A 23,817-nucleotide genomic window follows, 5' to 3' on the forward strand; every position below is an offset into this window, starting at 1 on the left:
CCATGAGTTATATATATGCAAAACTGCACACTTTATGTTTACAGTCAGAAATAGAACAAGATAAAAAGGATGAGCAATACCAGAGTATTCCGGTTCTGTTGTTGTCTCTCATAGCTTGTCACGCTGGTGAAAAGAATGTCGGGACCCTCTGGAAACGATGTCACCTATGTAGGCCAAGATTCTGTAAGCACAATGCAAAGTGAAGAGCATTTTTATCTGAAAACGTCTTGGTGGAGACAAAGGTTGTTTTGAGGTTGGTGGGCTGCCGGGCGTATAGGACGACATCATTGTTGTATCGGCGGTCTTTCAGGCCCGCGCGGCTCTGGGATGACAAAAGAGATCAGAGCGGTGACTCGGAGGAAATACCTTTCATCCAACTGACAAGCCGCTAAAGAGACACAGGAAGAGGCTCAGGTTGAAAAGATAGCACCGCCGGGAGTGACGGTCACCTAGGGAGGCTGTCCAAGCCTGACTCACCGGGCCCCGCTACACAGCCCACATGCCATTCTAGTTAAGAGTAGCGACTTTGAAAAGAGAGGTGTGCATTTTTGGATTCTTGTGTGCTTGCGTGAGGGTGTGTTTTAATCTGATGTGTGAAATATACGACTTTTCTATCAGACAATTCTATCTGCCTTTGTAATTAGATTAAAGGTAATTAAGGTGCTTTGATACATGCTTTCACACAAATTTTAATTATTGACATTGGTTACAGATGACTTATTAATGAAACAGATGAGGGAAGCTGTCATCCTGCTTACTTTAGCGCCTTGATGCTCGTGCTCTTTGATGCCCTGAGTTTCGACTCTGAGGGAGGATAGTTTGTCATACACCATTATTGTCCTCACAGGAAGTAGTCCTCTGATGACCCCTCATGCCAGACACACCAGTGAGACCAGTAGAAGGAAAGTGTGAGCCCATTCACTTCAGGCGTCACCTCTCTGGTGTCTGGCACTGGGGCGCAAAGCACAAAAAGACGACTATAACTTCAGACAGAATTGATGTCGGAATGTGTTTGGTTTTGTGCCATATCATGGTTACCTTAGTTATCATTTCACCCCCAGGTTTGGAGGATGAAATGTGCGAAATAAGGTCAACGCTCAGTATCTGAGCTCTGTCAGCACAGGGGAGGATATCAGCTGTGAGGATGGCGTTCTCTTCCCCACCCTTCTACTACACTAGGAAATGATATCAAGGCCGGGTGATGCATTCAGTCATCCAAGAGTCCATTTCCAACTGCATTTTTATATGATTCAGTGTTAGGACACCGGGAAAGGAACACAAACATGGCCTCTATTCAGCACACAATGGATTCCCCTTGCAAAAAAATATGAAGTGATGAATGATGAAGGGTCAGTAACTTCCTACTCAGCCGTGCCAAATGCGACCACAGCGCTCGCTGCTCGGATCCCCCGCATCCCCCCCAGTCGCTCTGTACTGTACATATTTGGTGCGTGCGCGGTCAAAACGCCCCACAAAATGACTATGTTGTATTACAGCATGAGACAATGAGACACCAGGCCCGACCATAAACACGGGCATATGACAGCATGGAAATAGCTTTGAGGAATTCCTTAAGGTTGAGGGAATGCCTAATCGGGGTCCAGTGCTGAGAACATTGGTGGTATAATGCTTTCTTTGTGCTTGGACGGTCCCAATCTCGGTCATTAAAGAAATACAACGTCACATAAATAAATGTCAACGTTTTTGGGCAATTTCGTAATTTTTTGGTGAATGTCAGCCTCGAATGTTGCTGTATTTAAAGAAGCAACACTCTTGGAAAATGGAAATCTGATTTGTCTGTTGTACTTGGTGCATTTTGGGAACATTTCAGAGAACAATTTGATTGACAGTACTGCCTACGACATATTTGGGCATTAAACATGCTTTTGCAACCCTCATCTCTGCTGCATATCCATATAACGATGATGTCAGCACCCACCACTTCTCACCTTTGGAAGTTCAGCATTTTAACATGCTAACTCCTGAGTGTGAACGCAAGCAATTTTGCCTGTACGAAGCATGAAAAACATTCACACACCAACCAGATAATGCAGGCTTGTACAGTGAAATATGGGTATACCAGATAACGGATTACAAAGTTCTGAGGAAGGGGACGTAGGAGCAGCAGGCGCGCTTGCTCACATCCCTTATCTGTGAGCCACAGTGCGAGGGTCCAATCCGGTACTCCTCAACTGGAGTCCATCTGGTGGGCCTCTGTAAATCGCAGCAGTGTGTCTTCCTCTCAGCAAACTGTAAAATGCAAGCGATTCTCGGAAACCCGAGCAGCAGAGGGATGGCGCGTGTGGGAGGAAGGGAGAAAGTCAGTTTTGAGGAGATGGTCGCGGGAGAGAGCCAGTGAGTCACCCGCGTGTCAGAGGTCGACGGGGTCCACAGGATGCTGACGTCACATGCTGGGCGGCGGAGGCACTACAGCAGGGTTAAATTTAGAATTATCACTCGCTTAGAAAACCCCTTGCAGTGTTTTGTTTCCTCTTTTGTACTGTTTGGACAGTTTCATTCCAAAACATTTCCTAACAATGTGGGAAATTAATGTAATTCTCTTTGTTTTGAGTCATCTGAAGACCTTGTGCTGTCACACCATGTTCTTTTCTATCCTGTTGATGGAGAAATTGATCGCTCTGCTTATTCTACACCTGTTATGAATGTGCTGAATTGTGAAAATAGACCAACTAGTGACAGTAACTACACCCACAGATCCCATGGTACCCCCCTAGCATCCCTTTAAAAGGTTATTTTGGATGTGTCATTCTTTCTGTTGGTAGTGATGAACGTTCCCCTGGCTGGAACCAGAGGGTGTGAGCTCTGTTGACCATAGCTGACCACCATTAGCTGGACAAACCACAGTAGGAGGTTACTCATCCCACATTTATTTTTACGCTTGGAATCCCCCATTAACCAGACAGGAGACTCTGCACAAACATTGATGCACAACGTGGAAATGCAGTCATTACACATTTATTTATTTAGCTCTTGGGAAATGTGTAATAGTGTTTAGTTAAAATAACGAAGTTTCTTTAAACGGAACCCCTCCCCCTCCTTGTCCAAGTCATTTCACAAACTCTTGTGACCCTCTGACATTTTACATTGTCAGTGACAAAGCACAATCTACGCCCAATGTGTGTGTGTGTGTGCCAGCATGTTGATACAAATATACACCACCAGTCAATGTAAATACACATACATTAGACTAATATTTGTTAAGCGCCAGATTACTCTTCCTAGCTTGACCTATAATGTAGCTAGAAGTGTGTAGGAGTGATACATATTGTGTTACTTAGCCTCTATCAATCTATAAATTACAATTGCCAATCCATTGTCATTTCACTTTCCTTTTCTCCGTGTCTGCCTCCAGGGCGGCAACGCTTACGTGTTGGAAATAGCCTATGATTGGCTATAATTCCCATCTGATTCACATGGTTGTTAGTGCATCGTCGCTTGTTCTTATGGGACAAAGAAAACATAAACCAAGTCCATTTGTCTGCTGAGCTAGAAGAAATTGTTGTCCGACACGTCACAATGTTTACGATTCTCAAGGTTTAGGAAGCCGAATATTTATTTAATCTGCTACCAGACTGATCAATTTTCCCTTTGATGTGTGTAACTGCAAGTGATAATCAAGTGTAACACAGTCTTACACTGTTAACACTGCCGTACTGTGTTACTGGGTACCACCCATTTCTGCTGCCGGTATAAACCCGGGGTTGGGTTTGCCACATCCAGCTGTTCCAAAACATTTTCTCTCCTTGATGTTCCTCCTGTCTCCTCCTCCACCTTCCTCCCGATGTTCCACGTCTAATTGAAAACAGTGGCGGCGCTGACATTTAGGCCGAGTCGTGGTATGCACTCTGCAGACGGCTCCACATCCTCTGCTGTAGAGAAAACTTGCTGACTCCTCTCATCTCGGCCTGTCACGCCCCGGACGGCCACGTTATCAGGGACAGAGAACAGGAGCATTTATGAATATGCTCCAAACGTTCTGATCAAATCTGTCAGCATTTCTTAGTTTAGTTTGGGTTTATAGTCCACCTCAGTCCTTTTTGTGAGGAGTTTCCATGCTCTCCCTGTGCCGGAATGGGAGTATGGATCTCTATGACCTCACCCTGAAGAAGATAAGCGTGGATAGAGAACACATCGAGAGTGGAGCTAGATGTCTTTGCACCTGTTCTGCTCCCTGGTTTTATGTAACCCTTAACCCCTTATAAACCCATAAGACTGTTTTTGATGTGGATGTGGATGTGGCTTCAGAATGTGGATGTGGATGTGGCTTCAGAATGTTTTCATTCATTGAAGGTCTGCGAAGAATCGAAGTGGTATTGATATGTGTTTCATTCCAGTTATCTGGAATCCAGCCCATTCCAAACCCCAATTGCTTCTGATCTCCTCACATGATCTGACCTTGTCCCGTGACCTATGACCTCTGTGTGTATTTGAATTTGGAGGCGTGGCTGCAGACAGAATAGTTTCATATATCTTTCATACTTCAGACTGTTTTCACCAGTATGTCTTTACTGAATGGACAGACTGAATGATTCAATATAAGGCTACTGATCACTGGACCGGGAATCCAGCCTTGCACACAGTCCCCTCATCTCTGCTCAGCCTTTTCCGAGACCTAATACTGCGGGAGCCCCTGGAAAATGGGAATGAAACATCTCTTTCCCTTTTAGACTCAGAGGAATGTGGCACAGCAATGATCGTTTTTGCAGGATTGGCCCGCCCGAGTCTCGTCTGTCTCGCTGACTGTGGGCCTCTTTTACTTCAGAAGCAGGAATGTTAGTGAATTGATTAGCGTTAATAAGGTTTGTCCAGCTCCATCTTGCAGCCCAACCACAGAAAAGCTGAGCTCTCACTTCATGGACCTTCAAGGGGAGATTTAATCCAGATTTCCTCATTTTTATTTTCATTTAGGCCTCTTTATCAAAACAACATACATAATCAATTCTACCTTTCTTTAGCTGTAACACTGCTATGCACACTGAGTGATGACAGGTCATTTTGGGTGCTGTCTCTTTTAGGCATCCACCTGAAAGCTTTCACTATTCCCATTGGCCAGCTGCCCTCATCACAATTCAGTATCTATGGTCGAGTTTTGTAAATGTAGCAATATTCACACATACATGACAACATAACAAAATAGTAATGATAATATAGCATATCCCCTTTAATGTATACACACTCCAACAAACTGTTACATATGAAGTCACATATGAAGTCCCATCTCCCCATCACTTAGCTAGTTGCGCTCACAGGTCAGCTGACTTTGACCAGCAGGAGCCGCTGACAACCATCGCCTGTCACTTCTCCATCAGCACGTTGGCGTTGTGAGGAAGTGTCCACCCTGGAAACTTCCATTCCCAGGAACAAGTTGTCTTTTCCAGGCAGCCGTCATGGAAATGCACCCGGATGGACCTTAATGGAAGCCAGATGAGCCCAAATTCCACAACAATCATTACCACGTCCCCATTAGACGGAGTTTACTGTACAAGGCTTGATGCAACAAGTGTCACAGTTAAAGTTTTGAGGTGGCGGTGGAGCAGGAGGGGTTGCCGTGACAACTCATAAATGTCTGCTGTGGGGGTGTGTGCAGGAACTGTGTGTCATGCTGGTGTGACTGGGTATTTAGGAACTTCTATAAAACAAGCTTTTAAACTTTATGGTTAAGGTATTTACAGTAAATATATGCCTTGTTACTATAACAACAGGGTTTGTTTTGAGTGTCTTTGCATACATTTACCTTAAATATAAGTGGATCCTACACACCAGTGGCAATAACCACAATTCACAGTAGCATTCATCACTTCTACAAGTTATTGCATTGAGTGAATAGACATTTCAAGTCACATAATGTTATAAAAAGAATTCATCTGTGCTTAAATAGAAACGGTTGTAGTTTCTGCCAGGAGTTACTGTTGTAATAAAGGTTTTATTTCAGAGGTTCACTGCTCTCAGCGTTGCTTCAAAGTGAGCCTCCAAATCCAGTCAGGTGTGTGAATCGAGTGTGTAACTCAGTAGGGAGCCAGGTGGTAAATCTTATGGCTCCCCAGCGGCTCGCTTCATCCCCGGACAGGGTTTTCATGTGGGCTGGCCGCCTTTGCTCCCAGTGCGGTCAAAACTCTTGAAAAAGGATTTGTGGGTCGGGGATCCCCAGCACTCGTCGTCTGCCCAAACCATTCTGCTGCCCGTCGTGTCCTTGATGTGGCAGGTTGGAGTTGCCATCATAAAAATTAAGAGATCATAAACGCGGGATGGATACACCATGTGTTTTGTAGGATAGCTCATGTGGGTAACTTCAGATAGATGTCTTCAAAAACATTCGCCTGAGCAGTTCAGTCATTTCAATATAGATTTTGACATTTGACTGTCATAAAACTGACTGAATTATTCATTGAAAGCATTGAACTTCACAACCTATACTTGAGTCTTTTCTCTAAATTGGAATTTGGAATTTACTGCAAAAGTATTTGTGATTTTAAAATAATCATCATCTACTTTGCGGCCAGCAATTGTATTCAACACACATGCCACAATAGAAAACACAATTCTGCTTTATATTTGCTGCACAATTTCATGAAAATGTTAAGTTTCACCCATTTTATAATTGGTAATAGACATGTTGGCAATCAAAAACTTGACTATGGACATTTCTAGTCCGGTAGAGACAGATGTTTCGGGGAGACTGCAGATGTTTAACAGTTTCTCTGAATTTGATGCAGTGGTCAGTCTGACGCAGTGTTCGGGGTTTGGAATGTCGCATGGAGGTGTTTTAAAGTTACGGAGGCATGACTCACCTCAGACACTGACCTGATTATCCCATCTGACTCACAAGACAATTAGCCTGGTACACACAGCACAGCACTGTCAGAGGGGAAGGGGTGGGCGGAGAATGGATGGGATTCCCTACAACTATTTCCATCCCCCGCCAGTTCTGATCCACCAGCACGTTTACTGTAAATGAGGGGAGCCTGCATTACAAAATAAAAGCTAGACTGGTGAAGTCACCCACTATATAATTATCTTTTTTTTCTGTGACTTCTTAACTTCTTCACCACACTGGATGCCTTTCGCAGAGCGCTGCTGGGAACAACAGGCGGAATGGCCGAGACGAAACTCAAAAGCAAGAGTTCAAACCGAAAATTTCCACATTTGAGAGCACCAGGGCGCTAATGGCCACTGAGGACGGAAAGCTTGTGTTTGTTGGACAATCTCCTACAAACAATATCAATCACTGCAAAGTAACCAGTGACACAAACTCTTTGCTGACATTTTGTTTTATGGCCGTCTGTGTCATGGTTCCACAGAGGAAAACACAATACAGACGCAATGACGAAATGCACAGTGAGGGGCAAATGAAACCAGATACCCCGTTTCAGCTGTGACCTTTATTCAGCTACAGCTGGAGGAATAAAAGTCACTATTATCTTTATTGCTTATTTCAAAGTGCTTCAGTTGAAATTAAAAACAGTAAATCAATGACAAAGGCTATGACAACGTTTGCAAATTACGGCATGACTCATGAAATGGGTGTTAACATAAATAAGTAAACCTAAAAACATGATGATTTGATATCGAACATGATAGGTTTGCCTGACATGACCTGGTAACTTCATTACCGCAAGAAGGTCCTAGGTTTGAATCCCATGCCCGCCCCGGTAGTTTTATGTTCTTCCTGTGTCTGCACGGGTTTCCTCCCAGGTACTCTGGTTTCGAACCCTAACTATCAAAAACATGTGTGTGTGTGTGAGGCTTGCAGAGTGGCAGCTCATTGCTCGTGGGTGCAGTCTTTCTCCTTCATAACCTTTCAAATTGTCAAGTAGCTTCTTCATACTGTATCTGTGAAGGTTCTCAGAAGGATCTTCATGTGATGTAACTAGTGTTTTTGTTCTCCTTTACCGATTGTCGGCAGTGAAGGTGACAGCGTGTTTTGTCAGGATTGAATCAATGAGAAAACACCAGTGAGCACACGTCTCGGTCTGACGCTCCTCTTTCATGAGTGGCAGAGGATGTGGTCGTCTCTCCACGGCGGCGCGTTTGGAGTCTGCCGTCATTGCCACACTGATGGGAATGCCTGGAAGGAACCTGTCCAGACAGAAGGAGTGGGTGGCTGCAGGGCTCCGTACATCCGAAAACACCACTCCAAACACACTCACTGCTGCAGACAAGACACACTCACACACACGCCCACAGCTTTTCTCGGATACTTGTTAAACGCTAGACCCTCGGGGTCACGCACATGACATGCATACAGTGTGTAGCTGTCGAAGTGTCACCTTCTAATGCTCACTTGTTCTCTGTTGGGAATGAATCGCACAAACTCCACAGGTTACAGGCTGGAAAATGAGATGGAAATGACTCAAAAAATGTCCAACTGCCAAAAAAGCTAACTATTCTAGAATGTAACAGATTTCTTTATTCATTGTTGATATTTGAAAGTTTTAAAGAAACTCATAGTAAATCAAAAAGTACATTTTCTACAGTGTTAAACAACGATAAAGAAGCAGAAATTGAACAGAAATAAACTAGAATGATGAAAATAAGGATACATGCATAAGAATGCATCCCATTAGCTGGGCCTCAGTCATAAAAACTGATTTTAAAAAAAGTGTTTCCTGATTCACTTATCAGCCAATAATTATAAAATCATACATCTAAGGCGTTAAAGTGGAATACAAAGTGGCCTTCTAAGTACAGTATCGCCTCCCTTTCAGTATTCTGGCACATGTGAAAGTGATAGCAGACATAATTAGAGTACACTTTATCTTGGCAGTGTTGGTCTTGACCAAACTGTCAGAAAGCTGTCAACGGCGGCGACAGTCACGCCCTTGCTGCAGCTCTGTATTTGCTAAATGGCGTGCAGAGAATAAGCTCGAACGTAAATGCGAGGATGTGCGGCCATGACGGCTGTCAGGGAGGGAGGTTTGGATGAAGTGATAGCAGCTGTTTGGGTGTTCCCTCTTCCTCGCAGGTCTTATATCTCCATGCGTTCTCTGGCTCGCTGCCTCTGGCCCTAACATCTCCTGTTACTGTGTTTATTTAGTGGGTTGCTTCACCTGGCACTGCTTGGAGAGATAATCGCCGTAAACTTTACTTCCTGCTCGAGTGTTTTCATGCTTTTCATTACATCACGTGGTTCTGGATTCCTTTAACGTCGGAATGTGTGATTCTGTGAGGTGTGTGGAAGCATTTGCACATCAATGGTAAAAGGACTTGTTTGCGAGGATGAAGACGATGTGTCTCAGGCTCTGTGTGGAGGATCACAAGCAAATCTGTCTCCCACTGCCCATAACTGGTCCAAAGATCGGGCAGAATGCAAACTTTGTTTTGATGACTCTGCTCAAACAAACTATGGCCTACTCCATCTTCTTAGCCTTCTGTTTTGATTGACAAATAAAATGTATAACCATTGCCAGCTCCTATTTCCATTTCCGTTTCCACTTCTGATAAAGGTGAGTCATTACCATTAACACTACTGGCAAGGAGTGGTACAAAAAAGTGTAAAAGTCCTTAAAAAAGGTTTTATGGACTGCTTAGATCTTTTGAAGTACACTGGAGCAGTAATTCTGTAATTATTCTCATTTTACTAAAGGCTGGATACTAAACAAACATTTGAACGACCGATTGTACGTATAATTGCATTTTCAAGGACTAAACAAATAATTGTATAGCACAAAAGCACAATGATTTTTTGCATTCTGATTTCACAAACGTTGAATGCAGCAGCTGGAGAAGTCTCAGCTGTCCGTCTGATGCCACACGTACAGTGATGCTGCATTCTGACACGTCAATATCTGTTCACTATCCACATTTGCCTGAATGTTACCATGGATATATTTGACAGAATCCAACTCAAAAACAGTCAAAGTATGTGCAGAAAGCATGGATATGATCAGAATATACGCATTTCAGATGAGTAGTAGTTGAAATGAGAGTTTGCATGTTTTTGTAGCAATTAAGGATCAATAAATTATATTTAAATTACTGCTATAAATCTAACTGGCCCAATATTTCACCTCGCTTGTCTGTTTGAGATCCAGTTAAGACGGGAGGAGGTGAAAGTGTTCTCATCGCTGGAAAAGTCCCCCGCTAGATTACACTCCGGTTCACAATGATATCAGTGGATTTATCAAGAGGCGTCTAACCACAGGGAGGTTTGATGTCATCTGTTGATGTTTCATCCACATCAACCCAACAAACTATGAGAAAGAGCATGTTTGAGGTCCATGTGCTTTGTCTCAACCCATCCGAAAGAGCTGCGGTCTTCCACCCAATTTCCCAGCAGGCCACCCTTCTGTGTAGTAAACCAACATTCTTCCAACTCCACCATGAGAGTCGGTGCTTTTCCTAGGTGAAGCCTAGATACAGACCGTGTCTCCTAAAATGTATCGTTTTCACTCACTATGCACTGTAAAGCCTCAATGAAAACAAAAGCATGGCAATCTGAATAATGTGTCTTTGACCTTTACCTTTCTTTTGGGGGTAAAGGGCGGCTAACAATCTAATGTCTCTGTCTCTGTCTCAGGTGGCAACCCCGTCCTACCCTGTGGTGGTCAAGATGGGCCACGCCCACGCTGGCATGGGCAAGGTAAGTTCTTGGAAAAATACTGACAACACACACACACACACCTGATAAGGTCTGAGTACACTCCACCTGTCTCATCTTGGTGTGTTTTCAAGTCATATTTCTCAGCAGTCACACAAATGAGACATTTCGCAATAAAACCAGAACTCGCCCTTCTTGCTATGCACTTGTTGCCGTGGCGTTTTTCAGCAATCTTCAACGAAATCACCTGGAAACGGTGAGAGGGCGGTACCTCGATATGTTGTCCCTTGTAATTTATGTTGAGGAAGACTGAGTTTCTGTAGTTGGCGCTCTTTTCTTCGTCTTACTGACTAATACTCATATATACCCCCCCCCCTGCCTCCTCTCTCAGCAGTTATGTAGATTAATAGGGGGAAACACTTCTTATATATCTTTTAGCACTGGTCTGTCTGGACGGGCTGGGTTTCCTGTTCAGGAGCCAGACGTGTTATAGAATTAATAAGGCTGGAGGAGAATTTGGCGAGCATCTGAAGAGCAGGACCTCATTTAGCCCCATTGGACCTCACAGAGCTCTGAGAACGGACATGTGGGATTTGGGCCAGGCCCCGTTCTGTTTGCCTTTGACAGATACCTGCAATGGTTGTGTAAGCAGAGCTGTGAAAAAGAGGCCTGAATTTGCATTTCTAGCTCGCTAACTTAACACAAACAGCCTAATTAGCTCCGACAGAGTCACTTAAAGCCGTGCAAATAAATAAGGACAACTACTTGAATCTGCCATTGTGGACCAGCCGGTCATCAAGCATTTCAGATGGTCCCTTCAATGTAAATCGTATATTTTGCAATTACAAGATGAGGCCACAAAATTCCTATAATGAGTGGGAAAACACCTCAACTCTTCCAAGACAAAGGATAGCTGTATTTCACTTACACATGGTCTTTTTCAATAAAATGACATGTTTTACAGGCTTACCAAATATGCTAAAAACATAAATTACACACTAATGTTTGCGTAGCTGGAGTTCTGCTAAATAAGTGAGCAGTTTTTTGGAACAAAAACAAAAGTAAAGCAAAAATATCAAATTCCTCCTGTGTCCATATTGTTCCCGCTAAATTACGCCCGATTACATCATCACTCTGACTTCCTGAATCATAAGTTAGAACGTCCTTGGATGACTTGAAAGCACAAAGAATTCTTGTAAGTGCTAAATGATGAAAAGGGTGAAATACTAATGGAAAACTCAAATTCATTATTGTCATGTTTGTCCTCTCTAAGGACAGGGATTGGACCAGGGCACAATGTCTTTTATCTTAAAAAGCAGTACCGTCGACAGCCCCCCGATGTGAGACAGAGCCATTTTGTTTTGAACTCGCCTGTTTAAAGTCATTCGACTAAGACGTCAAGGATCAAGGTCCCAAAGTTCTACAGTGAAGACAGAGTGGACGCACACACCTCGTATTTTAGCTCCCTCGTCCTTCAGACTGGACAGCGACCTGTGTGACTCCAGCTTTTCCACCCGCTGCCATCTTTCATCTCTCCGCCAGTCTTTCACCTTAGCTGGCGCCCCCTTTCGCTCTCTGTTACCATTCCTTTAAGCACTCAAAGGTCTTGCGTAACGGCTCTGGATGGTACTTCAGGTACTTCTGGTGTCCACTCCGTGACGTGACCCTTGAGCCAGCTCTGCTTTTTAAAGTGTTGTTGTTTCAGCTCCTGCCCACTTAAGTTGGCAAGCTTGCCGGCTCCATTTGGCCAAAAATCACAGCATCAAAGGAGTTACCTTAATGCTCGTGATGAGTGACTTAAGTAATAACTTAGTGGCATAAGTAAATGTCATTAATCATCGTTTGTCGCTTACAAAATGTCGTGACTACAAAGAAAATACACACCAACAAACTCTGTGCATTTCTAGTTTGACTACTTAATATGCAGCTTTGAAAGTTTTATCCTGTTCAATAATGTGCAGTCATGTTTAAGCCCTTCAAAGTGACAACACTCTTTATTGGACCACGCACCCATCAAAGTTTCCCGTCCTCCTCCTCCTCCTTAAATTGTATTTTTATGCTTTTCGTACAATTCTCTTCTTTATTTGTTTGCTCCCTTCGCATCACACGTCTTGTCTTTTATACGGGAAACCATTGTGGTTTCTTTATTCCACCCACACAATTCTCTCGTTTCACCCGTTGTCTTATTAATTTGTTGTAAAAGGCCCTCAAACCCAATCTGAAAAACTTCAAAATGGGTTTGAAGGGAGCCACTTTGCATCTATATCAGATATATAGTTGACTTACATTGTTTATTTGCCCTTTAATGTATCTAAACGCTCTATCTTTAATTGTTTACAGTGGAGTCGATGTTAGAGAAATCGTAATGATGTCAGTTTTTACATATCTGTCATTAAATGTCACTGTTACCATGGAGGACATTGAGATATCTTGGAAAGTAACCTGGGGTATTTACCTCTCATCTCATTTCCGATCCCTCTCTTTGGTTTATCTTCTTCGCGATGGGGCACCTTGCGGTTCCCACCGGCGATGCCGCCAGAGACAGGGACGGTGGCGAGCGAGGGGGAAGCTCTGGACTTGATCTCTTTACGTCTTAGACACAGAGCGTTGACAGTCTGCCATTTTGCTGATTAATGAGCATGAGTCTTCCCCAACTGCCCCATTTCCCATGACCTGAATTTCACATTGGAACATCTAAGGACGATGCCACAACCATGTCGGAGGGAGTTTCAATCCCAAAGATGGAGACTTTTAGAACAAACAAGACTGACTCACTTGTTGCCAGTTGTTTTCTCTGTGTGTTACAAACTGTCAAACCACATTGTTAACAAATTGGAACAGTCATAGTGAGCACAAGTGTTTACGATGGTGTTTTCTGTTGGTGTGTCGCCGTTGCCTTGGCCTTCTTGTATGGCGTTACAGCCTGATCGCTTGAGCTTAATGGGAGTGAGGTGACTCGGTTCAAAGTGGGCCTTGGTAATGTTTCCCGCAGGCGAACCGCTCATTATCGCGTCTGTGCTAAAGTGTAAAATTCTTGCGGGATTCTAATTAGACCAGGCTGACAAGCTGCTGCTGCTTCTTCTTCTCCCGCAGATCAAAGTGGAGAACCAACTGGACTTCCAGGACATCACCAGCGTGGTGGGTCTGGCCGGGACCTACGCCACCTGCGAGCCCTACATCCAGTCCAAGTACGACATCCGCATCCAGAAGATCGGCAACAACTACAAGGCTTACATGTAAGGCCTTTAAGAACACAGCTGTCCTCCATTTGCCTGCACATTGAAAGAGTGAAAGCGAAACTGACATTTCTTTCCTGTATCTCCAGTTTTGATCATTCCTGTATCAGACTCTATTTGAAAAGGTACAAAAACCTATAGGTGTTAGAGATAATGATAATGTCCATTTTAAACCTTTTTATGGGCAACAATATGAGTTTGATATGACACCATCATGCCACAGGGTTCAGTTCTTGAATTTTGCTCAAAACTCATGCAGTCTTTCCATTATAAGATGTTATAAGAATTAGACTTGCATTTTCCACCACACCATATAAAGAGGAGAAGTAAACACATAGCAGGCCTTCCACTTGACCGGGATTTAATTATCAATACTTCTTGAAATCTGTCCCTGTCTTTTATTGCGATATTTGAGGGTTTTTTTCCAGGTTTTTTAGCTTTTTTTTCCAAATTCCGAACGTTGAATTGTAGATGAAAACGTAACTATTGCTAAACTAATGAGTTACTACTTTCCGAATATCAAGGCCGAGCCAGTTCTAACTAACAAGGATGGAGTTTGCAGTATGTCGGAAAATCCCAAAAACTTGATAATTATAGTCCTGCTCTTTTCCGGCCCTCGAGGCAGTTCTCAGGAAAAAGGAAACAATAGCTTAGCTGTGGCACCATTCCTCTGTGAAAACCCCTCACACCCATTTGGGCGCAAGAGACTCGTACTGTAAGTTCAGCAGGGCATACAGCAACAAAGACCATGAGTCAACACCCTGTTTGGCTTTCATGTCTCCACATCCAAACAATTACTCGACTAAATGTTGAGGAACAGAGAAGCCGACCCTAATCTCGTCTCGGAAACCGCCGTGACACTAACATAATGTAGCTGCAGATGGCCGCCGTCCTCGTCAGTAAGAAAGTGATGATTACGTCTCCCGTGAGGATTCTTGCACAGCTACACAAACAACTCGTGGATGATTGCCTCTCATGGTGGAGCATTCTTGTTTTCTGACTGGAGGTTTGATTCATTTCCTGAATTTTGTGTGTGATTTTTGTCAGGAGAACGTCCATCTCCGGTAACTGGAAAGCAAACACGGGCTCTGCCATGCTGGAGCAGATCGCCATGACAGACAGGTGAGCTCAGCGCCATTCAGGTCTCTATTAATGAAGTAGAATCATGTAAAAACGTACACTTGTTAAGTAGTATTGACACATGTTTCCCTCATTTTATTATTTTTAGTTGATCATTAAAGGTCTGTTTGTCTGTCTTCTTGCATCAGCGCGGTACAGATCAGCTTGCCCTTTACCGTATCTCCAGAGTAATTATTGGGTCTTTAACGCTCCGTGGGTCTTTTTATCAGTCCGGCATGTCACTGTGTTCCAGATATCGGCAGTGGGTGGACTCCTGCGCCGAGATGTTTGGCGGCCTGGACATCTGTGCAGTGAAGGCCGTGCACGGAAAAGACGGCAACGACTATATCATTGAGGTCAGTGTGTTTAAAGGTTGGAGGTCAGAGGAGGTGGACACTGTGTCGAGGGTAGAAAGCATCTAAAAACAAACATTGCCAATTCAAAATAGATAAATGAGTATATCAAACTTTATCTTCTTTTAAATTTTAGCCCAGAAATGATTGAGTTTGGGATCTATCGGGAATTATTTTTAAAGGTGGATCCATGAATCAGGAGGCAAATATTCTCTTATCAACTGTGACGACGTGTTGTTTTTATAATGGCTTCCTATTATTTACATTTGTCTCAATCTGAGGAAACAGGCCGGTTAGAGACATCTGACACGTTCAGGCCGAGGCCATGACATCACAGTCCTCCTTATCTGAACACTGGGTGAGGTCAGCGATCAAAAAATAAGACTTTTTTTTGTAACTATCTCAGGAAATACCAGCTAGCTCCCTAACGTCTCAGAGCTAGACACAGTCATCTAGCAATGATCACCAACCAAAAACAGAAAGAACACATCCGCCCCCTCAGCTCTCTCTCTCTCTCTCTCTCTCTCTCTCTCTCTCTCTCTCTCTCTCTCTTTCTCTCTCTCTCTTTCTCTCTCTCTCTCTCTCTCCCTTGCACCCTTCAGCATATTTGCAGTTTAATTAAAGGAGACCGGGAAGCTGTTATTTGTTCCCGACCAAGATATCAGCCATGACACCTCCCTCCAATGAAAACTAATGAGCTGCTCACATCGTGCACTGTGTACTTTACTGCGTCTGATAGAAACGTTCAACTCCAGCTTTGTGTCAAATCATTGAGACATTGCTGGAAACTGTGACATGAAGTCAGTGAAGACAAGGCCAAGTTGAGTCTTATTTCATTTGAGACCAAGTCTAAGTATTTCTCAACATTTTGTTTGTAAGTTATTTTAGTTAAGCTTAGTTGATAACTGAAATTCATATTAAGGACACTTAAAAGAAAACATTGTTGGTTTGTTGGTTGGTTTGATTTTACGTATTAGTATTGTGCCTTTTTGGACTGGTTTGTGTTTTGCATCAGGCCTTAAGGTCTCAGGGTCATGTCAGGTATTTAGCAGTCAAGTCTCAAGTCCACAGCTCCTGCATTGCGCGACACAAACTGACATGACGCAACAAGTGCACCACACATGATATGACACGAACTGCCTCACTGCAGTAACAGGCTTTTACTTCATACAATAACCACACACATCCTGACCTTCCACCTCTGCAGACATTCCTACTATGAGTGACTGTTGTGTCTAGAGAGAGAGAGAGAGAGAGAGAGAGGGAGAGAGTCAGCGAGATAAGGGTGGAGGGAGATAAAAAGAGAGTGAGAGGGTACATGGCGTCCCGTGTCAGATAATCTCAGATAGGCGCTCCACGTGTTCTCTTTGACTTTGAGCAAATGGTAGAAATGCCATGAAAGAGAAGGATGAATGCAGCTATCTTAAACCCAAAATTGTTTTCCCATGGAGAGGCCGTACCCTCTGCCCGTCCCATAATCATTTTGAATGAGCGCATTTCACATGTTGTGCTCTCTGAACTTTCCCATGCAGTCAGGGTACATTGTCCAGAAAAGCACACAAACACACAGAGAGAGAGAGAGAGAGAGAGAGAGAGAGAGCACTGTGCGGGGGCAGGGTAACACCTCAGCCCAGCAGCAGCCACAGTCCTCTTGCTTAGATGGTCTCCGTTTCCCAATAAATCAGCAGGGTGGATCCAGGCTCCGCTCGCCACCGCACGCCGTTTGAAGTGGGGGCCCTCCTGCCCCACTCGCTTGCCAGGGGCCCCCACACTCTGTCCCCTGTGGTCATGACTCAACTGGCCAAAACACCGGGACACGCCCCGCCTCGCCGCCAAACCCCAGCCAAGAAGCCAGGATACGAATGAGGGCTTTTTTAAACGGTTCTTTGGTAAGGGTGGAACAGTTCGTGCTCGACTGATTTGTTCAAAAGTGATTGGGAACATTTTTTAACCTACCATGAAATGACTTTGGTGTTCAATCATTTCATGCGTTGCCAAAACACGAGAGTTAACCTCGACTTATCAACTGAGGCTTATTGAGGAAGGGTTGGAGTAAACAGTGTGATTTTGCCAAAAAAAATCATCCAGAAAGTCACAACATGAAAAAAGGCATTTGGGCTTAACAAGACCTTTGATTGGGTCTTCAAATGACCTTTAAGGGTTTCATTGTATGGCTGATGTTGCTTTTATTCTAGAGGTATTTTGTGTTATGTTTACCAGGTGTGTGTGTGTGTGTGTGTGGCGTGCACAAATCATCTGCATAGTGACCTGAAAATCATGAAATCACTTAACAAAAACCATAACAGCAACAGGTTACTGCCTCTGTGTTGTGTTGTGCCAGTACAGTGAGCACAGCACCCGATGTCACCACGTCAACCGGAGTAATAGAGCTGCGGCAGCGTCTGTTTGGGATGGAAACGTTGCAGGCTTTTCCAGTCCTCTCTGGCTGTGCGCGGTGTACAGTGTGTACGAGCGGAGCAGCACGTGCGCACATGCCCCTGCAGTGCCAGCAGCCGCTCTTCTTCGCTCGGGTTTGTTGTTTTGGGTCTTCAGAGAGGACGACCGCAGGCTCTCGCAAGGCCCCCACGTGCTCTGTGGTTCCTCCAGTTCACGTGCACACGAATGTGGTGGGAATGTTTTTTTGTGCTTAATTGTTTGTGTGGCAATAATTGTGGTTTGAGCTTTTCCGAGTCCAAGCTCGGGGCAAGATAATATTTACAGATGGAGCCACAGGAGAAACACCACATTCTGATGTTTACTTACAGGAAATTCTAACTTTGGTTCCCTTTTGGTCATCAGAAGGTGCAAAAAGTGGTACACCAAAATAGCAGTTTGAAGGAGGAGATGTTTGTTTTCAAATATGCCATTTCAGCTCTAAATATGGGATTACAGGCACCCTTCATTTGTGTCTTACAGTGCCTGCTTTTACAAATGATTTTCTCTTTCACCTTTGTTGATTTGAGGTATTGCAAAAAAACACATAATACGCCTTTCCTCTACAATTTGTCCTTCCGCGGGGTGAAACCAACTCCACAAACTGCAGGATGTTACAACATAGACCCAGGATTGTGGGGGATTTTTGACGAGCATGGGAAGCAGCCAGAGAGGAACGCTGTCAAACTCAGTGCATCCGGCAATAAATGTCACTTTAAAAGAGCGTCGTCTGGCCGACAGTCCCACATTACAGAGGGGAACGCCATTTACAAATACGATGTCACTCGCACTATAAAATGACTCATCGTGTCTGTAAAAATGCCAGAGTTCCATTTGCACTGAGCCCAAGAGGCGTCTGGACAGGTTCACTGGCAGGTGCAATACTGCCATCTAGTGGGGGAAAGCTAAAATGCTTACATCTAGATCTGAAGCTGATTGGCTGTGTGTTTTGGCGTTTCCAGGTGATGGACAGCTCCATGCCTCTAATTGGTGAACACGTGGAGGAAGACAAGCAGCTAATCACCGAGCAGGTCCTCAACAAGATGGCCCAAGTGCTGCTGGGAGTTTCCACGCCGCAGCTGTCCTCAGTGAAGGTACAGCAGTACTTAGATAATGACTACTATCACTACTACTACTAACTTTATTGTCATTGCATGTCACAAGTACAAGCAACGAAATGCAGGTAGCGTCCAACGAGAAGTACATAAGCGATACTTTATTACAATGATAAGTATGTGACAGAGGGGGTATTTACAGTCACAACAGTATAAACAGTAGTGCAAGGCAAGGAAGTGATCTATCAAATGAGAACTTTACAGTATATACAGTAGATACATACTGTATCTACATACTATAGTTAAGTGTACTGGTGATACTAGTAGTGTCGGTAGAAGATGTAATTTGAAAGAAGATGGAGTAATAGTATATATACTACTAATAGGGCAATAGTGGTTTGCTGCTTCTATTACCACAACAACTGAACAAGTATTGCCTCATTTATCATTGTTATCACTGCTGCTCTACTGCTACTTCTCCAGCTATAATAACTAACTAACTAACTATACCCCCTTTTAATACAGACAGAAAGCTTTTGAAGTTATTGTTTGGTACTAGTCAAAGTAGTTACAGTAGAATACTATAAGTAGTTGTGTCCCTGTTTGTATCCCTCCAGGCACAGACCACACAGCCCAGGAGAGGTAAGAAGCTCTTCATCACTACAACAAAGCACTTCTTTACCCTAGCACTGATATGATACAATTAAACGTGTATGTGTGTGTGCTGCAGGGGGACATCGCTCTGGCGCCGCCTCTCCATCTCAGTCAGCCCAGGCCTCACCGCAGCGAGCCCGCTCAGCCTCCACCTCACCCAGCCAGGCCTTCCAGCCCGGGCCCATCCCCGCCCCCGCCGGCCCTGGTGCCCAGAAACAGTCCCCACAGCTGAAGTGAGTCCACACTGGTGTCACACACTCATGTCTCCAGGCAACTGTCTCATCTCTTGAAATATCAGCAAGACACATAAATCCTCACATTTCTCTCCTCTTTTCAGCAAATCCCAGTCTCTGACCAACACCTTCACAGAGACGCTACGAGGAAGCCTGACCGACGACGAGGCCAAAGCCGAGACCATCCGCAGCCTGCGACAATCCTTCGCCAGCCTCTTCTCAGACTAAAAAGCTTCCCCACGAGGCTTCCACCTTCCTGTCAGCCGTCATTGGATTCTCCATCTTCCTCAGAGTCTCAGCTTCCTCTTCCTCCGCCTTCCTTTCTCCCCCCTGTTTGTGAAGTTTACCAACCTGGTGCAAACCTGCCAGCCCCACCCCAACACGTTTACCGCTAGAAAGGCCAAACATTACAAAAGATAACCAGATTAAAAGAGTTCCAGTTGCCATTTGGCGTGAACTCAGCCTTTCTAGCGGTAAATGATTGAAGTAGATAGTGTAGCTCGTTCTGCTTGGTATGTAGTCGTTATTCCATATTGATTGTCCGAACAATGAAGATGTTAGGCGAAAAAGTCATCTGATCACGCTTGAATTACGCATTTATCTTTAAAATATTACAGTCGTGGTTCACCAGCTATTTTTGAGCATGGATAAGCAGCCACATGTCCCCACTAACCGCACACATTGGCACACCTTGGCCTAACATTACCAATGAAACTGAACCCCCCACACGCGCACGCGCACGCGCACGCACACGCACACACACACACACACACACACACACACACACACACACACAAACACACAAACACACACACAGGGTCATATCACACACTGTGAGCGGTGATATCATAAGGTATAAATGCAGAACTGGCTCGCAGCCGCTGTCTTCCATCATAGCTCAGTTGACCCCCAGGTCTCCTCTCTCAATGTTTTGTGCTTTGTAAATAGCACAACGGACTATTTTTCAAATAACAAGGCATTTTTTAATCATTATTACAAAATTCTACGTGCTGAAAGGTGAACAGTGAGCACTTACATTTTTCCACAATGAAAGAAAGGGTTTAGACGTGTAACCCTGCAGCTTTTCTCTTTTTGTTTTCTGACTTCGGATGAGATCACAGATTATTTATCCACATCCATCTTCTCTTTATTTCACTTCCTGGATAAATGGTGTGTATGCAAAGGTCATCTTCAAACATTTGATTTGATGATTTATAGGTAGGAGCTTGTTTTTGAACTCAGTCCAAGAAATTATGCCTAATGTGAGATTTCGAAAGCTTCGCTGACAGCGCTGTAGGATCCCTTAGCAACCATATATTGGGAGCCCAGGTCAAACGCTCAGCATGCAGCAGCACGGCGTCCACAGAGGTGGGATCTGCATCCCCATCTATTGTGTGCCGGGCCCAATCACAATAATAATCTGTAAAAGTTGCTCCAATTATCCACTACCAATGTTTGGAGGCCTCCTAGCTATATGCTCCACTATAATCTGTGCTACTGTAATATGTTTCATCTAATGGATATTGATGTGCATCAGTGAGCAGTATGCAGTTTAAACAGACCTGTCATCCAAACTGTAAGGTCATGATGATGATAATAATCATTTCTTTTAAAGTAAAATTACTTTCTAATGCATGAAAATGTATGAAATGTACATATAGTGGTGTGTGTGTGGGCGCGTGTGTGTATAATTGTAAATCTTTCCATTATGATTAATAATTACAATAACACAATAAAAAAGACCACACATTCCTGCAATAATGAGATATTAAAAGATAATAATAAGGTCAATATTGTATATGACACCATGATACCTGTGTACATTTTGGAAAGCTGTTTTATTCCTTTTATTTACAATCTAGTTGTGTAAGAAAAATGTAATACATATTTAAGGGGTGTAAACCTCAGTGGGCGGAGCCACAGCGCCAAAGGAGGAAAATAAAATGAGCCTTCTATTCTTAAATTAATTATAAGGGGACATAATATACAGCTTTTGGTTGTCTATGGAAAACTGTGGTGTATTTGCTCCGCCTGCTGAAGTTTAAATTGACCAGTGAGTAACGTGGAAAATCCTGCTGTTTTTAGTCATTCTTCCTCATTCTTCCTCATCTTTGGCACTGTGTCAAAATGGACCAAATTTGTGTTTCATCGTGGGACCCTCTGAAAGTGTTTATGATTTATGTTTTTCTCAGTGTAAAGATGCCTACCGCTTAGTGTCTAATACTGCAGTGTGATAAGCCATAACCGCACCACGAGGTCCCTTATGTGCAATGCAATAATGGCTGTGATGTTACTGATAAACTGACATAATAACTTTAATCACTGTGTCCATTAACCCAATAGACTTAAAGCGATACGGTGAGGGGCCCTGCAAAGACTGTTTTTCCAATCTTTGCAGAGTTAATATGAACAAAAATGAGCAGTGTGGCTTTTAATGGTTAATTAAGATTCAACGCAAGTAGCAGAGTTTACTAGTAGCTACCTCAAAGCTCAGCGTTGCTCTGCAGAAACAGACTTTTAAGACGGTAGAACTGGGAAAATGACTTGCTTTTGTGAAATAGGCCATGTCTTTTGAGCGCAAATAAGCTCCAAAAATTTAGCTGTTGTGCAAAATCTGTAGGATAATGATGATGGAGGTGGAGAATCCTGATTTTGCTAGAGCCCTGAGAGCCACCGTGGCTGAAATCGATCGCCTTGAATCTTTATTTATACAGATCGAACTTCACAAAAGAGCGCAAAGGTGCTAAAACACTCTGCTGGAGTTTAGCGTTGCAGCTTTCCAGCAGGCGGCCATTCTAGCTTCTCTGCAAGAAACTACAACCGCACTTAATTGATAATTAGATGCAGCTGCAGCATTTCACCGCGCACAGTCTTTTATGAAATCGTTTCTTATCGTTAAATTAGAGAAGATAGTTTGGATCAAAGGCAATATAATGGATTCATTTCCACTTTGGACATAACACGGTGAGGTGTGTTGATTGATGCACAGTCTAACACTGAATTTAATATGCAGCTACACTCACTTGCCATTTAAACACAGCTAATACTGCAAGGGAAGTCAAATCCACTGTAAATGCAGCATTTTTAAACAATTATTGCACGGGTTTATTTGCCAATTTTATCCCACTGTGCCCCCCCCCCCCCCCCTCTCTCTCTTTCTCTCTCTCTCTATCTCTCTCTCACACTTTCTCTCTCTCTGCTGAATGGTGGGTGGTGTTGTGTGGTACCTAAAGTGTATTAACGTAACTCTTCTGTATATTGGTGTAAATGTGGCATGAAAAACCAACCTTCCCCATGTGCCTCAGGTGTGTAAAATTGTGATCTTAACGTCTGGCTGCTTATTTGTGAGAAGTGTGACGCATCTCATGTGTTTCTGTAATTTGTTGTATTTATTTCTGTACTTTCTGGTTTCTGTACTTTTGTTCTTTTGTCTGAAAAATCGAGATTTCTGTTATTAAAAGTAAGTTTTATTATATCTGAGGGTGTGCATTCTTCTTTCTGCAAGTCATCCACATTTGTGGATTTCTTCTCCATTTATGGTCTTTATAAGAGAAGTCTTGGCACATTTTTACCTTTAAAAGTTTCAGAATGTCATTATCCCAGAATCCTTTGGGTTTGGATCACTACTGATGTTATTCCCCCTGGCGTAAAAGCTCAGCGTAGAAAACCTGCTTTCATCTGGTGCCCACCTCATGTCAAGCATTCAAATAAATGGAAATCCCATTTTTAAGCACTTATGTTCCAGAGGTAATATGAAACACATTTGGTTGTGAACATGTTGACACATACACAGTATTGCGTCATCAAACAGCTATTTTGGAGACTTTGTACTTCATGTTTGAAGGTGTCAAGGTGATGATTGTATTACTATTATGTTGCCAACTTGAAAACAAAGATACAGCAAGAGGAAAATGGAGATGGGTTGAAAAGGTTGAAGGATCCAAAACAAATAGCACTGAACAGGACAGAGGATGACTTTTAAGACTGAAGAAGAACAGCAGAGATGGATTGAAGAAGGGCAACCTTGTGTTGGATTAAGGCACAAAAGATGGCAAAGGATAGTTGCTGTTGTGCTTGTTGGACATGAACTGTTGAGGCATTAAGTCATGAGGTGTCCTCATGAAAGGCAGGAAATAAACAAAAATATTCTATGTGCTACTGTGCTAAATACACATT

General features: G+C 43.5%; 1 protein-coding gene across 1 annotated transcript in view; it reads left to right on the plus strand.

Annotated features, from left to right (window-relative positions):
* The window catches only part of syn3 (synapsin III), a 64,679-nt gene extending 44,221 nt beyond the window's left edge, over window positions 1-20,458 (plus strand). The window contains exons 7-14 of the mRNA XM_076152722.1: window positions 10,538-10,600; window positions 13,652-13,794; window positions 14,842-14,916; window positions 15,167-15,269; window positions 18,662-18,793; window positions 19,372-19,396; window positions 19,485-19,641; window positions 19,746-20,458. Coding sequence (XP_076008837.1) covers window positions 10,538-10,600; window positions 13,652-13,794; window positions 14,842-14,916; window positions 15,167-15,269; window positions 18,662-18,793; window positions 19,372-19,396; window positions 19,485-19,641; window positions 19,746-19,869 — 822 coding nt within the window. The 3' untranslated portion in view covers window positions 19,870-20,458. The remainder of the gene's footprint in view (window positions 1-10,537; window positions 10,601-13,651; window positions 13,795-14,841; window positions 14,917-15,166; window positions 15,270-18,661; window positions 18,794-19,371; window positions 19,397-19,484; window positions 19,642-19,745) is intronic.
* Window positions 20,459-23,817: the final 3,359 nt, after the last annotated feature.

The sequence above is a fragment of the Genypterus blacodes genome, unplaced genomic scaffold (assembly GCF_046128005.1).
Source record: "Genypterus blacodes isolate CSIRO-AG114 ecotype Tasmania unplaced genomic scaffold, CSIRO-AGI_Gbla_v1 ptg000007l_1, whole genome shotgun sequence".
In the NCBI taxonomy this organism is placed as follows: domain Eukaryota; kingdom Metazoa; phylum Chordata; class Actinopteri; order Ophidiiformes; family Ophidiidae; genus Genypterus; species Genypterus blacodes.